Source organism: Lingula anatina, chromosome 5, assembly GCF_051362555.1.
Source record: "Lingula anatina isolate TDL-2025a chromosome 5, LinAna3.0, whole genome shotgun sequence".
NCBI lineage: Eukaryota > Metazoa > Brachiopoda > Lingulata > Lingulida > Lingulidae > Lingula > Lingula anatina.
This window is the reverse complement of record NC_141771.1, coordinates 19967756-19984487: the sequence shown is the minus strand read 5'-3', so window position 1 is coordinate 19984487 and position 16732 is coordinate 19967756. Positions and strand designations below refer to the sequence as shown.

The window sequence follows — 16732 nt, the reverse complement described above, 5'->3', positions numbered from 1 at the left end:
GCGCAGGAGTTTCCTTCATAATTTGGTGTTCGAGTTCAAATCTTGCAAAGTGTAGGGAGCAATGATATCATACACGGGTTCTTGCAGATATCAGAAGACACAATGCATGAAGCATTATCTATTGGCAAACATCGTTTTATTTGATTTCTGTTATGCATATATGATGACCATTTTGGCCGCTGAAACGGTTAATGGTCTAATATAGTGTTCTTTTACAAACGCCAATCGTGGTGACGATCTTGAACATTCATGTAGTCATTTCATTTTCAGGAGCTCGTGCCAAAGGTGAATATTACAAAGTTTACACTAAAATGAAAAATCTACTACAATCTGTATAGGAACTATTTCCAATGTCAGCAAAGTCTAGGGTCCTTTAGAAAGGGCAAACCGGGCGTAGCCTGGTAAATGCAAGTTTGTTTCAAGTAATGATATTTAGGACAAGGTGTCAACAGCCCGAATTTTTCTTGCACTGGGGTCCACAATACAATCTAGGTATACAACAGCGACACGTGTAGTCGTGTATGTAGCACAAGTCTGAAGCATGCTTGCAACAGCCACCGTAGTTGCCACAGCAACCGCGGTCAGAGCCCCGGATGTTCCAGCCGGCGGAATTCGACACAAACCACCAGCCACCCCTGGACTCACAGCCCGACACCCTGAAAGTAGAAAATGCATTAAACAGTTAATTTTGATCTGATAAACTGGGCACTATTACAAAGACGGCTATTGCGTCCCCAGTTCCCATGTAGTAATCTGGAAATAATTCATTCATTTACTGGTGTGTCTTTATTTTTATTCATTAATTTGTTATATACAGGCCCAACGTGTATAAAAATGTTTCTATTTATCATTTCTTCTGGAATCTTCCTTGCAGAGAAGGGCACAAAATAAGTGCAGTTACAATATTTAGAAAATTTATTGGACTGTGTGTTGTAAATTTTTCTAAAAGCAAACAGAAAATAATAATAATAAGCACCCGACAAATGTGAAGAATATTCTTCAATCAGGATATTTTATTCTAAATTGGCTCTACAATAGTTAACACCAAAGTACAGATTTACATACTTGCAGTTAATGGAGCCGCATGCTCTTCTGCGAGCAAGACCTTTCGTGAGTGAAGACCGTTTCTGGGCAGAATAAACTTCGTTCCCTGATCTCTCACTGGTGGCTTCCACCAAATGTGCCACCAGTAACAATGCAGCGGCAACTAGTGAAATTTTCATTGTTTTTCAAACTTTATGGCTCTGAATAAAGAAAGAATAATCTCAAATCAAAGTAACATCTTCAATTATACACATAGATATTACTGAAGCGATTGAGTCTGAAAACAGTGACAAAGGCAGTGACAAATCATCTTTATAAAAGCAACATAATGTAGTGATTTTTGAAAATACTTGACAGTTATTAATCTAGACAATCGAGGCAAAGATGCTGCACTACATTTTCCAGAAATCTCAAACCTTTTGACCCAAATGGAAGCTGTATTTGTATAGCAGAGCTGTTGAACTGGCGGCGAATTCGTCCAGATTGAGCTCCTGATAAATTTGTCTTCCACACTTTTCTTTTATAGGTATCTATCCCTCGACGGAACAATAGAATAATTGTACTCCCATGCAATAGCTATAGCTATAACTAGGACCCCATTCCCATAGATTTTAGATCGATCTACCCCTGTGGAGAGTCTCACTAGATTACTGTCAGCTTAGCCGGCTTAAGCGTCTGTCCCGCCTACTAAAAGCTGTAAGGGGGTAATTAACTATGGTGCGCGCTCGGCTGACTGCAATTTAGCGTGAAACACCAGGGAGTTAGGTCGATCTAAATCTTAATCTTTGGATCGAGCTAAATCTCTGGGAATGCACCCTAGCTAGGACTCTGATATCACTACTTCTTGTGACGTCATAGGAAAACGTGAGTGAGTACAACTCAGAAATCAAGCCAGACCCGTCAAAATCGCAAAGTACAAATTAGCATTATTACCGGCAATATAAAAACTGCTATATAAGCCTTCCTATTGGTTGGAAAGTGCAAACTGTTCCGAGAGGACAAATAGTTTTGCTTCTTACTGACGACTTACGGATATTTGGCACATTTAGTGTGATTAACAGCCTTGAATATGTCTTAATTTATCATCTTTTTATCAAAATCTATAAACACTCGCGAAAACTGAAATAGTTTGAAACGATATTGGGACACCTTATAGACTAAAATAGCATACAAAATTAAAGTACTGGCTGTAACAGACTACTAGCGCACCCTGTGGTCAGAGAGGGGCTTGGACCCACCCTAACCGTAGGTAATTATGTAGGCTCAACTAATCACATAAGATAATTATACTCTTGTATGCCGCATATACAGTGGACAACTTTTTTTGCAACAGGTACTCAAACGCCCACTTGTACCCTTATTACAACGTTGGCCACAGGGGTCGCTGTTAGTCTGTTAGTTAGGTTATAGTAGAAACACGCAATTTATTGAACAAACTGGCTCATTCTTATCTCTTTTTTAATATATCTTTTTTTTTTTTTATAAAGAGCAGTTATTAAAATAAAGAAAGCAGTCATAACTGTAAAGATATAAAAACTCGGATCGTCAGCTTGCGGCCAGTGGAGTGCCGTGTCCGTGGATATCTTTGTGAAAATAACAGCGGTAACGAAGTTATGTCACTGTCAGTATTACATAAACTTTTGCTGGGACTCTGTGCTTCTTGGGCAGGTAGAAGCAAAACTTTGACCGTGAGCAAAGTTAGCCTATAAGGTTAAAAAAAATGCGATTTTTTGTAATGTTCTCTTAAGAGATTATTACTGAGATATAGCCATCTATGAAGGCCCACTTGGTCTGATGACAAGCACAAAATCCAGAATAATTGCGCTAACCACTGTTTAGGTGGGAAAATGGAATTTATTATATTTTAATGGGTTGTTTACAATGTATTTATTATGAAAAATGAATTTCATATGAAGAGTTATCCCTTTAAGATTAAAACATGCCGTTTCAGCCGTTTCAGCCGTTTCATCGCTTTCCTCGCAATATTTGGCGGAAAATATTTGATTTTTACAAGGCGATGACATTGACCCGTACGACCAACACAAAGTACCGGTTGAGCCGGGGTAGTGAACGTCCAGTGGAATTAAGTAGAGCTGTTACAGCCACGCTGCCCTAACTGGCGAGTTTTGCTACTCATGCAGCCCACCCGTGGAGACAGTATTATAGTTTTACTTGTCAGGTGAAAATTCATCATATCTGCCATTTCATATATTCTAATCTTAACCACACAGAAATGTGGGACAATATCCCTGTAGATGACACATTAGTAAGTGGACTACATTTTCTGTATGCATGTACACGAACCCTAGGTTTCATGAATTTCACAGTGCTATGGATTATTGAAACAATCTTTGATGAATTGCGGTAATAACTTGATCTTTCCAATGAGGAAAAATTGTGAATGTTACGGACACTGTATTTTTGTCATGATTTCTTAAAATCAGAATGTTCCCGTTGAGGACGTTGAGTGCATGGTAACAACAAAACTGAAAAGCAGACTACATTCTATTTGAATGGTACGCAGTAAAAAGCACCAGAAATGCGTCAAGGAAATACAATTATGTATTTGAAAGGTTGATAATTTTTGCCAATTGAATAGGCGGGAGTCAATACAGTATCTTCCATTAATTTCTTTAAATCTGTTGAATATCTTTGGATGCAGACGCGCAACTTATAATTCATAGACTGTCAGGGACGAAATATCTACATTCTAAAAATTATAGCTCTATAATATGGGTCCAAGTAGGGGGGAATTACCCTACAATCGCAACAACATCGATCGTTGATATAATTCTATAATTCCACACTTTCTTGGATAAACGTCCATTTATTGGACCAGGGTGGTGGTTTTACGTGGCCGAATAAACAACATTGGAAAAATATTTACAAAAGAATTCGATTTAGAAATGAACCTTATTTTTGACCAAACAAAGCCACTCAGTTAAATTAAAGTAAAACAAAATATGGTTTGGCGGTTTACAGCGACTGGTGTGTCGGACGATTCTAGGACACTCCTCAGGATAATCCCCCCCCCCCCCCCCCCCCAGGAAAGAATATGTTGCTTTTGAACTATCCATTTGAGGCATTTATACATTTCTTTAATGGTTTACTGAACATAAAAAAGGGTAAAATGAAAAAAGACTGGCTACTATAATAAGATTTGGGAAGCCGACTTATGCGCTTAAACAGAACTTAGAGGTAACCTTAAATCAGATGCTATAAATGCAAATTTGCCATAACATTTTATTTGTCAAATAAATAAATACTACCATTTTATCCATTTTTTTTCTAAAAGCAAACATTTATTTTACATATGAGTGAGTTTCTTTAATAACAAGGAAAAACGCATTACTGAAATATAAACAATATTTATTTTGTTTATAAAATAAATAGTTTAATATCACATACAAACTTTGATCTTTGAACACAAAATCTAGCACTTACTTACTCCCTTTTAACTAAATTTAGAAGAACTGTTAACATAACAAGACACAACCCAGCGGGCAAATTATGTTGTTTTAACATTGAAACAACGTTGAACCATAACGTTGAAAAGACATTGAAGAAACGTTGGATTTGAAAGTTGTGTCAACCTCAGATAACAACGTTGTATCAACGTCAGAAAACAATGTTATATCAACCCCACCCAGCGGGAAATTTGCCTGGATGTGTTTAGCAGTAGGACATGTTTGATGGCTAAATATATGTAGGGTATAAATGTATGGCCTTTAAGTTAAAATTTCCAAGGTTTAGAATTATATATATAACAAGATCACAGTCACCTCAACCTGTCTATCTATAACAGGTTACCAAGACCTGTGAACTCCATCATATTTACAGCAACTTATTCATCCTAGTGTTAGCTGACCTTGCAAGCAATTCAGTTTATTGGAATGTATTTCTGAATAACAAGTTAAGAAAATTCACTAGTTAACTAAAGACACAAAACAACTGTCACTTTAAATTTAAACCCATTTTGTTATTATTTTGATAAAGAATGAAGGACAATAGGTGGACAATCAGGCTTACAGAATGGACCCCAAGGTATGGACAAAGAAAAAGAGGAAGGCCGGTCAAACGATGGAGGGATGAATTAGATGACTACTGGAAGTCTTGGAAGAAGAAACCTTGGCCAAACTGGAAATCTGAGGCTCAGAATAGGAAACAATGGAAAAAGCATGCTGAGGCCTTTGTCCAACAGTGGAACACTATAGGCTCTAAATGATGATGATGATGAAATGATGAGTTACAGTATTGATAAACAAAGTATCACGTTTTCAATAATTTATATTTTAAATTACAATCCATAACTGCAAGGTTGTGTCATTGACCAAAATACAATGTTGAGTCAACGTGGTTGGATCAACGTTGATTTAACTTTGAATTTAGGTAGATCAACGGCAATTCAACATATCAACCTGTTTTCAACGTTGATCCAACACAACTATGCCTGCTGGGAACTGTATTTGTCATCCTACAATTTGTATGATAAGCTAGATTCATACTGATTTCAATGCAAATGATTATCATTAATAACAATTGTTATCATTATTATTTGGTAATTTCATCTACTAAGAGGAGAACATGGACCTTGATCCAGTTCAACATTGACATTCTGTACAGTTGTCTTTGCATGCACATCTGATAAGCTCCCAGCATGCACTGGGCACTTTAGGTGTAGTCATCCACACTGGCTCCCACTGCCATAATCAGGCATATTTCAGTAAAAATCAAATTAAAAAATATCAACTTTTCAAATGTATACTGACACCAAGCACAGTGTATATAAACCTAGTGCCCTTCCCAAAACTTCACCGTTTCCTTTGCACTGAACAGCCATTTGAAAGTTCTCAATACCCAACAACACACACACACACACACACACACACACACAAAAGAAATAAAGGTTCCTCTCAGTGAATTAAAACACGACAATTATCTCAATCCAATTCCAACAGAGAAACAGCAGTAACAATACACTCAGTGTATGGCATTTCTGTAACATAGTCCAAAATGTGTAATGATAGAAAAGTCCCACAAATCAAATAGTTGTTTTGGTGATGTTTCTCACCTCATAGCAAGGGCAATTGTAAGTTCAATGCAGTAATTTCTGTGGGTATGCAAAAAAGAGTCCATAGCAAAAGAGAATGTGACTTTTGGTTGGCGCTGAAATCCCAGAAACTGCATGTCCATCAGTCCAGTGATGAAGGTCATAATATTTGATAACTATAATCCTTTTCTTCTGCCAGCTGAAAGGGAAATAGTGTAGTGCCCCATTAGAATACTTGCAAGCATAACATTAACACAATTCATTCATAGTTTGTTCCCAAAATAAAAAGCACTTGCCAAAGTCAAAACCTCAACAGAAAATTTCTACACTAAAGAAGCAGCAGCAGTCATAATTTTTCCAAAATCAAACCCAAACTTAAATGTAGACATACCCACTATTTTGATTAAGGGCACATTCCCAATGGAACTATCAATCTATGTAGTCAGATTGATCCAACTCTGCAGGGACTCTGGCTGAATGCAATCATATTAAAACACCACCTCTTGTTTCCAAACTTGTATAATCACCAGCTTTTTTTTATATATATTTTACTCAATGCCACGAGGCATGTTAACCTGATTGCATTCAGCTGGAGTCCCCGTGGAGTTGGATCTATCTCTGTAGAATGGTAGTTTCATTGGGAATGGGCCCTTAGAGAGCAACCTACACTGTTTGTGTTCTACAGAAACAACTCAATTCAATTATTTACTGACAATTTGAAACAAAAGATTTAAATTCAAAATATCAAAACAAAGTTTTTGTCAATTTAAAATAAAAAAAACTATTTAATTATTACCTGTAGCCTCTCTTGAATATCTTAAGAATTCTCCATATGTAATTTCCTCCTCTTTTTAGAAGACAATCAAGCCATGTTGGACATGGACCTCCTTGAAGTAGGCCAAACTCCTGTGAAATTACAATATACAAATACTATATCATATCTTACACAAAAATACAACAAAAATACTCCCAGGAGATGGGCCAGAGAGATGTTCCAACCTAGGATACCTGCTGGCTGGGGCTGAAATAATAAATGACATTAATAGGGCCACTTATTCTCATACTTTGAGTGATCGAGGTAAACACCATAGTTTGTTAGAACAAAACAATTTATAACTAGCTTTACACAATGTTATTGATTTGTTTGTTGGACTAATTTGGCTGGATTTCTCTCTGGCCTGCGACATAAATACCCACTATAGCTCACAATAGTGTATTATTCATCATAGTGTACTTGCCACTTATATATGATAATAATTACAATTTTATATAAGCATTGATTATTTCTAATTGATAGATATAAAGTAAAATGTGTACTGAAGTATTTTGTTTGTATAATTGTCAATGGCATTGCATATACATGTATTATGTATTGGTACATATTAAAAAAATCAAATGATAAGATTTTTATTCTAAAATTAAGATTTTCGCACACTCTCCGCATGCTTCTATTGAAATACCAAGTCTCTTGCATACTTTCTGCACACTATCTGTACTTATGGAAGTGTGCAGTAGGTGTGCAACAAGAAAGAATTTTTATTGCACACTTCTGCACACTCCCCAAAGCTGTCTACTGCACACTCTAGAGTGTGCTGCACATGTGCTGCACACTTTTCATTTTGCTAAGGGAAATTACATGTGGAGAATTCTTAAGATATTCAAGAGCAAAATATCACTTTAGAACATGGTTCCTCACAAATTTGTTTGATACATTACTGCAATAATACTGTAATAACACTGCTTACCATATTACCTGCCCTTCTCTGGCTGTGTAAATCTCACTTGGCCTAAAACTTGCCACATCCCATGTGTTGCATATGTGGATGAGATATGAAGGCTAGGGATGTTCTGGCCGGTCTTTAACTGTCTGTTCCTTATTATTAAAAGCCATGTCCATGTAGCCAGCTGCTGTCTAGAAGCCACCATGTCATACAGAAAGGTGCTGGAAAAAATAAAACAGTCCAGTCAACCACCAGTTTTTGTCATGAAGAAGTCTGGTTTGTTTTTGTGCTGGATACAACAAAGCGTCAGTGCCACCTGAGCTTGGGAATGAGGTACGGCTGACAGAGAAATCAACATGGTGCCAAGCGGGATGGTCAAGTGAATTGAAATGGGCATGTGTGTTCTGCGGCAGTGTGTCTGAGGAAGGGTGGACATTGACCTCTAGAAGAACTGGATATTTTTAAAAATAGAAATAGCTAACGTTTTGAGCATGCATGTGGTTGGAAAAGATTGTCATGCTCCGAAAAGACTGAGTGCATTTTTATCCATGCCTCTCCCTCTTCATAGCCATCCCTGGCTGGACCATACCAAACAGTTAGGAGACATTGCTTGCCAGACTACCCAGGAGAGCATGGATAAGGTGGTGCTACAAGTAAAACAGCTTCTGCATGGCGTGGACGTCGATTTGGGGAAGGTTGTGGACTGTGCCATCACGATAGATAGCTCATGGCAGAGCCGCAACAATTCTAAGCATGGTTTCGTTGCAGTAATATCAGTAGATACAGAGAAAGTGCTGGAGTATGTGAAGAGACATCAGGTGTCAGAACATTGCGATGTGGCATGTTTGTACATCAGCACAGTATCCATACTTGGCAAGTACACCTGACAGAATTATTAATGAAGCAACAACACTGGAGGTTAAATGCCCCTTTACCAGCCGTGATATATATATATATATATATATATATATATATATATATATATATCAGTATCAAACCCCCAATGTTGTTCGTGAAACTTGGTTTGTAACTGGCCTTATCATATTTCAATGACGTCAGACTGTTATACCAATCACATACTTTTCAATGGTGTAGGTTTAGACTTCACCAAAATGGTGAGGGAAGAGTTTCAGAAGCAAGTGCAAACTAGAAAAATCGTCAAAATGCCTACGGACAAAAGCTTAAACAAATGGACGCATTAAAAAAATGCTAAGATGCATACAGGTCTGATGAACTTTACCAAACTGCAAAGGCTGCTCCAAGATAAAAAACATGTCAAAACCCAATGCAGTGTGGGTTTTGCTGGCTGTGTTTTCTCCACCAGAGAAAGAACTTGATTTTTTTAAAATTCAAATCTGTAACTGTACATAATGAGAAAAATACCACAATATCAGTACAAAACTGAAAGGTTTTAATTGGTACATAAACTGGTACATATTGGTACATATATTGGTACATATTGGTACATAAACTGGTACGTATTGGTACATAAAAACACATAGAAATCTAAAAAAAAGTGGCAGGAATTTTTTAAGGTGAAAGAGACATCTGATGGAGACTCTCTTGAAATGTTGCTAAAATGCTGTTGATTTTAGGCATTCTCATACAGCTGCATTCAACAGATTTGATGACATACATCCTGCGAGAAAGCTACAAAACATAGGAGTATTAATTGAAGAACTGACAGTCAAGAGAAGACAAATTCTAGTGTTGTCTCCAAAACAAACTGACAACTTAAGTGACACTTTTGGTTGCAGTCTGTTGAGTATTATCACATTCATAATTCACAAGTGGTAAATCAGGGACAATCAGATTTTTATCTCCCTAGACAAGCAGTAAAAAGAATTTATTCATTAACATTAAGTGTTGTTCTACCATTTTACTAAGAAGGCTGGCTAATGATGAAGTCAGTTTGGAACTTGGCAGCAAAGAAGCAACAACATGTAAAGTTTGCAATGAGAATAGAACGCAGGAGAAGCTAAAGTAACGTTCCCATACCAAGACAGATCTTGTGATCATTGTAAAATTTTGTCCTTTTCACAAAATGAAAGTACAATGACAATGAGCGTCCACATCGTTTTAGAATGGTTAAAGATACTTATAATAATTATTTATACAAGTGTTTCTACTTATTATTTAAATGACTGTGTGAAATGTCTACATAAAGATTGATTTTACTTATCAGGATTGGTATCAGTAGAGAAACTCGTGAAAGATCTCTCCACCACAGTGAGCAGAGTGCAGGCGTTCAGAAGGTCAGAGTCACCCACGCCATCACCCACTCCATCAACGTCTGGCCAATCATATTTCTCCACACTGTTCGCTCCAAAATCAAGAGTGAGACAGGAATCCTCCAGCTCGGGATCCTCTGACAATGAGGATGAACACATGGTAAATTTTGATTTCATCTATATGAATAATTTTGTAATGTACATATTACAGAAAATTATTTCAATGAAAAGGCTGATAAGTCATGGCTCAGGTATGGTGAACAGTAGATAAAAAGAAAATCCCAATCCTGTAATGCTTTCTCTGCCTCTTTACATTGGAGCTGAAATTTAAGAACTGTGCCCCGGGCCCTGCAAGGAAAATGCTGGTTGAGGCACATTCTTCTTTTCATTTACTGTTGAAAATATTTGAGCCATGGCTTAGCTGAGCTGCTGACTATCTTGATGAGAACGTGGTCTAGGATTTGGCAAATTGCATTGTCTTATTTTTGAAACAATTCATCAGTGGAATGGACCTTTTTATTTCACAGACATAAATTTACATAAACTGTTCAACTTGATTAGTAAATTAGTAAAAATGCTTCCTGTATTTTATGGGGAATCAGTCTTTACAAATATTTAACAGCTTTGGTGCCTTGTTTGTATTTAGAATTATTTTTGATAGAATTTTTTACATGTTAATTTGGTAGTTGAATATGTATCTATATTGTTGGTGTCTGTTAATCCAGCTTACTAATCCATAAAGGTGTATAAGTGATTGATATTTTCTGTTGTCTTTGTAGGTGCTGCTTCACCCAGGATTAAAGATCAGGAGGGAGGAGAAGCAAGTGTTGGATTTGAATAGGGATCCGAGGAAATTTGTTTGTTTTAATGGACATGATTTGGACAAGAGAGCTCCTAGCAACACATTCTCTGACTGGGAAGAGTTCCAATGCGCACAGAGAAAAAATGGTTAAGCCACAGCTTGACCAGACGAAGGTGGTGGCATTGTGTGGTAAGCATGATAATAAGTTGTGGCTGATTTCTACAAAAGCTGACAAATCTTATTGTTTCAGATATCCTTATGTTTCGCTAATAATTTAGATTGTGCAATAATAATGGGTTCCATTTGCATAAAATTCTAGCAGCCAGTATCACTTTTAAACAATTTGGTTCTTCATATTTTTACTTTAATCCCTCGTCTTTGATAAAATGCTGTTAACTGATAAAGGCAATGAATTGCTCGAAATAGAATTGGTGCAATTATTATTTATCTGATTAGAAAAATTTTCCTCCTTATTTTGCATTTTTGTAAACAGCAAACTGAACAAACAATGTTTTTTTTTTTTTCAGAATACGTCTGCAGATGGTTTAACATGTCATCAACAGAAGTAAAGAAAGCAATTACTGAGAAGCTTAACAATGTACAAAAGACTTATGTTTAAAATTCTTAGTCATAACTCAAGGGATGAACTACTACCCTAAATCAGAATTATATGTTGTATGTTGAAGATGTACACACTTTGTACATATTGAATAAAGGATATAAACATGATACTCTCTTTTGTTTTGAAGGACCAGAGCTACCAATTTTTGCCAAGTACTTCACAATATATAAAGAGCTGTAAAAATATTCTAAGCAGTTAATAAGATTTCCTATAGGATCCTATAGGAAAAAGGGACAATTTCCTATAGGATCCTATAGGATTTCCTATAGGATCCTATAAGATTTCCTATAGGAAATCCTATAGGAAATTTTCGTAAGGGGTTTCAAAACCAATGCATCATAATGCAGGCTTATATTTTATTTGTAAATAGTTTCTTTTGTTGAATTCTCTTTTTACAGATTGAAACAACAAAGAACCTTATAGTCAAAGGACAACTGACAAAGATAACAACCCTCATGGTGCAAGAAGAAACAGACTCAATAACTGGAAATCTATGACGAGATGCCTCTAGTTCTCCTGTCAAGGTTGGAAGCTTGGCAGAATTTAAGAGACAAATAAGTTTCAACTCTTTTGAAAAAAGACTGGTGTGCCACATCAACAATTCCAAAGATGTGGAGGTAAATGGAGTAGCCACCAAAATGACTACCGTCATAGTAGAAGATGCAACTGACTCCATTCCAGTAAACTTGTGGCGTGATGCCTCATCTTCACCAGTCAAGGTCGGCAGGTCTGCAGAATTCCATGACAACAGTTTCAACTCATTTGAAAAACGCCTAGTATGCCACATTAACAATGCAAAAGATGTGGTAACAACTGTTTTTCTTTTCAACACTGTCCCTAGACCTGTAATTTCACTACAATTAAATGTTTTATATAATAACTAACAAATACAATGTTTTAGGTATGTCTTCTTTGTTCATTTCAGATACAACCAAGCATGGATATAGATAAACAATTGACACTGATTGCTTTTTCCTCCTCTAACAATGGGGATTTACCCTTCCTAACTGAAGAGTTAGAAGGGGAAACAGCAATGAATAAAGAAATTGCGGAGGGACTTATCTCAATTACCAGCGAGGAAGGCATAAGGACTGAATTGCCCCATGGCAATACATGCCTCAATTAGTGAGGACAAGATCGTCAAAGCAAGTAAAGATGGAACATGTTTCCATTTTATCCAATTATTACAGTTCCAACACTATTATCAAAATAACTTTTTTTAATTATTTATATACAAAGTAAATTACATCTATTACTCTTCTGTTCCTTTTGGAGTGCAGCACAATGCTTTCTCACTATGTATGTAATGACTAAATGTTCATAAGCCCTTCATGCATCTGATTGGTGCTTTTTTTTTAAATATACTTTTTTAATATACTTTTTAAATATATTTTTTAATATGAATGTAGAGAGCATCAAGAAATAAACCATTAAACTGGTCATTATGTGTCCTTGGGTTTTCTTTGAGGGGCAATGCGTAAAGCTGACACAAACTATGGAGTCGTGGATTGCATTTTGAGCCTTATAAAAGTTATAATTACATAAGTAGAAGTTTTAATTACAACGTATATCTAAAGAACACCCTGACTTAGAAATCAATTAAGTATGCCTTAAGTGCAAAAATGCATAGTTTTCTTACATTTAGCAACACTTTTATTTTTGCACTTACAGATAGGAATAAAGAAATTGTAACCATGGAAGAATCGCACAGAGGGTACAAATATATATGCACTGTGAATTGTTATTTAACGAAACATGCTTCTGCTACAGCACTGCAGAACAAGAATGCTTCATCAGTAGCTGAATATGTTATGCAGCTGATGATGATGTGAGTTTACCAAAGTTTACAAGGCTTTTTTGTCTTAAGACGTTTAACAAACATTTTTCTTCAATGAAATGTTTTTTCTTTGCGTATTTATAGCACAATTTTACTGGAATGATTAATACCTGCATATTATAAAAGCAGAACATTGTCAAATAAGACAGTATTTAGCAAAATGCCCTTTCTCAGCAGATTTGGATTTACTTTGATTATTATTATTATTCTCCACATTTTTTTCAAATTCAGCAATCCGTCAAGACCTGGACTGTTAGGACTGGCGTTGGAGGGAGTAAAGATGCAGATAAGATGCATTCTGCCATCATTGCTGTGGGTATATTATGATACCACTGTAATATGCTAGTTTTATACAAATTTTTGGATACATTTATTTATCAAAATTATTATTTTTCAACATCCCAGCCACCTTGCTTAATAAAAATTATACTGTGAAATAAAATGAGCTTGAAAAAAAAAGTATGATTTAATCAGACAGATTATACTAAATTATAAAACCTGAATGTACAAATTTTGATTGATACAGTGATAATTTCTTTTTATTCTTTATCCAGATCACAGAGGAGATTGGCCTGAGCAACAGTCCAAACACAAGAAAGTTTTTAAAAATGAAGATAAGAAGACACCAACAAAATAAACATCACTACAGCGGCAGGTAAAAATCCATAAATCCATTAAAAATAGAACAACAGATCCACAGCATTCAGTGCAAAATAAAAAAAGTTATAAGTTATTTATATATAACAACTGAGTTTTTGATGCTCTTAATTCATACTTTTTCCATAATGGACCAAAGTCTGATAAAGTTATGACAGTACAACTTAAAATTGCCTTTGTCCTTTTGTTTGCATCCCATGTAACCATTAAGATTTTTGTTTTATTTAGGTGGTACAGGGTTCTGCCGAGGCCGCGATTCTGCGAGATTCTCGCCAAAAAAATAAAATTCTCGCACAAAAATTACCAAAGATGCGAAAATTCTCGCATACAAACCGAATGAGGGTGCTATCATTGTTCTTGAGATGATAAAAGACACATTGAGAGTGGCGTCTAAAATTGTTTATCTAAATTATCATCACCGGTATAAATTTCTTTGCATCACCCGCTGCATTGACTTGTTAACACAGTGTCCTTAACGTCGTCATATTGCGACGAAGTTTAACTGCATGTGTACCCTCGTAAGAGATCGTTTCAGGCAGCGTCGTCATTTGTTGTCGTAATATCAATAGTACCTCTTCATGACTACAGTCCAATCGGCAATCCTCGGGTGACTCCGCTGCACTCGGCCTAAAGTAGGTTGAGCGATTGAGCGGTTTTATTGGTTCTCTCACTCGCGGGACAGTCAACCAATGATAGACAGCGTGACAGTGATATTCAGGCGTGGTTAAAATGGCGGCTTCCTTGCCGAATAGGATTACCCCTGCCGAAAGCGAAAGTTAAAAAACAGAGATCTATTTTAAGTTTTATGCCAAAGTCAGGTGAATCCGTCATTCCGCCTGACAAGTCTGAGAAAAGGAAGAAACAAATTTCTGAAGATGCGACTCCAGATGAAACTGACAGTTCGTCGACGATAAAGGTATGGTCCAATTCCGTGGCATTTTTATTTTACGTTTTGGAAGGACACTTGACACATCGTTTGGAAATGTGAAAGAAAGTAAAAAAACGGTAATAGGCCCGTTTTTGGTACGATTATTCCTCTATATGTGAGTATGAAAATTAAAAAAAAAAAAAAACGTTAAAAAATGACGGGTCCCGTTTCTGGTATGCTTATTCCTCCTATGTGAGTATGATAATATGAAAAAGAAGTGGAGGCCCGTTTTTGATATGTTTATTCCTCCTATGTGAGTATGATAATATGAAAAAGAAGTTTAAAAAGTTAGGAGGCCCATTTTTGATATGTTTATTCCTATCTCTCTATAATGCATATATGTGTGTGTGTGAGAATAAAAATTTGAAAAAAGGAAATGTTTAACTTCAATGAAGAAGTAAGGAGATCTGTTTATTCCTCTGTATATATGTGTGAGAATACTAATTTGAAAAAAAGTTAGGGCCTCCTAATCAAGGATATTTTCATAGAATGAACTCAACCAAATGGGTGACCTATATTTTTTTTACTTTAGCCTTTATTTTAAAAAGTAGTCAATATTGTGAAAACGATAAATCAAAGATAAAAATGTCCTTCCCAAACACTAACACCCAAACACAATTTTTCCTGATTAAAGTGTTAATTTAGTCATGATTAATCATCAAAACCTAAAAATTCTTTTGGATTGTGGTGTCTGGTTCCAGAAATTATAAGTTTGTAAGTAGGAGAAATTTTAACTTTTTTTTAAATTTTAGGTCTGCAGACCAAATACCATCGAAGGGCCTGAAAGAAAGAAACCAAAAGTAGTGCCACAGAAATTTCAACACGATTGGTTAAGAGATTATTCTTGGCTCCGCTATGATAATGAGGAAGATGCTATGAACAGTACAGATTAGCAGTGTATCATTGTTGGCACATAGCCTTAAAGTGAAAGTTTTTATAAAAAATCATTTGCAACTGTATATACATACAGTCTATGTAAAATCACTTTCAAAGTTGAATCAGTTCAGTTTGTGAACTTTAATTAAATACCAATACAGACTAACAGTGTATGTTTTTACGTAAAATATCATTTTTCCTGATCTCCCACTATTTCTCAAAATCTCCCCAACTTTTAAGCTCAGAGGGGAGAATTCTCCCCCCTTTTTTGAGACCTTGGCAGAACCCTGGTGGTATAATTTATTTTCTGTTTTGTAGGAAAGTAAGGACTTTCACAAATCAGGAGGAGATGAGAAAGTGGAGTGAAAATTTAAACATGACAACATGCATGGAGGATGATGTAAGTGTTCATGTGCAGACCTTCCAACTGCTAAAGAAAAAAATCTTTTTGGGAACATACAAAAAGGGGAAAATAGTTCATCACATTAAAGAATACATCTTGTGCCATTTGGTCTTAATGCAAATTATTGTAATCTCTTTTAACAATGTAGGATTTTAAATATTACTTTTGGATTGCAGTTGCAGAGTGAGGTGTATCAGTTGCCTGCAACTGATGCAGAAATGGAGTCAGGATAAGTGCACAGCCAGTCTTACTATATGAGCCTCAAGACACTTCTTCCTCCAGATATCTTCTATTGCAGATGTCTTACAGACAAAAAGAATCAAGAATCAAGTGGAGTTTGTCCATTTTATTGATATTTTGATTAAAATGCACTGATCACAATCCGTGAACATGCAATAATTTAGGAAAGTAAGTCTAAACGGGATGACAATTCTTGCCGTGCATTCACAGAGATGTTTTTGATAAAAGCAAGTCTTATTTCCATTTCCTTTATTAACATTAGAAATGAGGAGTAATAAAAGGGAACTTTTTTGTAGATGACGAAGCAAATCAAATCTAGAA

General features: G+C 35.9%; 1 protein-coding gene and 3 long non-coding RNA genes across 10 annotated transcripts in view; 1 reads left to right on the top strand and 3 right to left on the bottom strand.

Moving 5' to 3' along the window:
• Nucleotides 1-16732, bottom strand: part of LOC106169132 (uncharacterized) — a 137082-nt gene that overhangs the window by 24695 nt on the left and 95655 nt on the right. The window lies entirely within an intron of this gene.
• Nucleotides 115-1620, bottom strand: LOC106153409 (uncharacterized). The gene is made up of 3 exons (XM_087013705.1): nucleotides 1461-1620; nucleotides 1066-1244; nucleotides 115-656 (listed from the first exon to the last, which is right to left on the bottom strand). Exons 2-3 carry the CDS (start codon nucleotides 1221-1223, stop codon nucleotides 446-448), a joined length of 369 nt encoding a protein of 122 aa, XP_086869831.1. The 5' UTR covers nucleotides 1224-1244; nucleotides 1461-1620; the 3' UTR covers nucleotides 115-445.
• The window catches only part of LOC147761839 (uncharacterized), a 182271-nt gene continuing 169935 nt past the window's right edge, over nucleotides 4397-16732 (bottom strand). For 2 of the 3 annotated variants that reach the window (XR_015334648.1, XR_015334647.1), the window contains exons 3-5: nucleotides 7848-8036; nucleotides 6891-7000; nucleotides 4397-6293 (exon numbers count right to left, since the gene is read on the bottom strand). This is a non-coding gene — a long non-coding RNA (uncharacterized LOC147761839). Of the gene's footprint in view, nucleotides 6294-6890; nucleotides 7001-7839; nucleotides 8037-16732 lie in introns of all 3 variants that reach the window. The other variant, XR_015334649.1, reaches the window with a different exon arrangement.
• On the top strand, nucleotides 14689-16157 carry LOC106169080 (uncharacterized). Its single transcript, XR_015334654.1, has 2 exons — nucleotides 14689-14880; nucleotides 15645-16157. It is a non-coding gene; the product is annotated as an uncharacterized LOC106169080 (long non-coding RNA).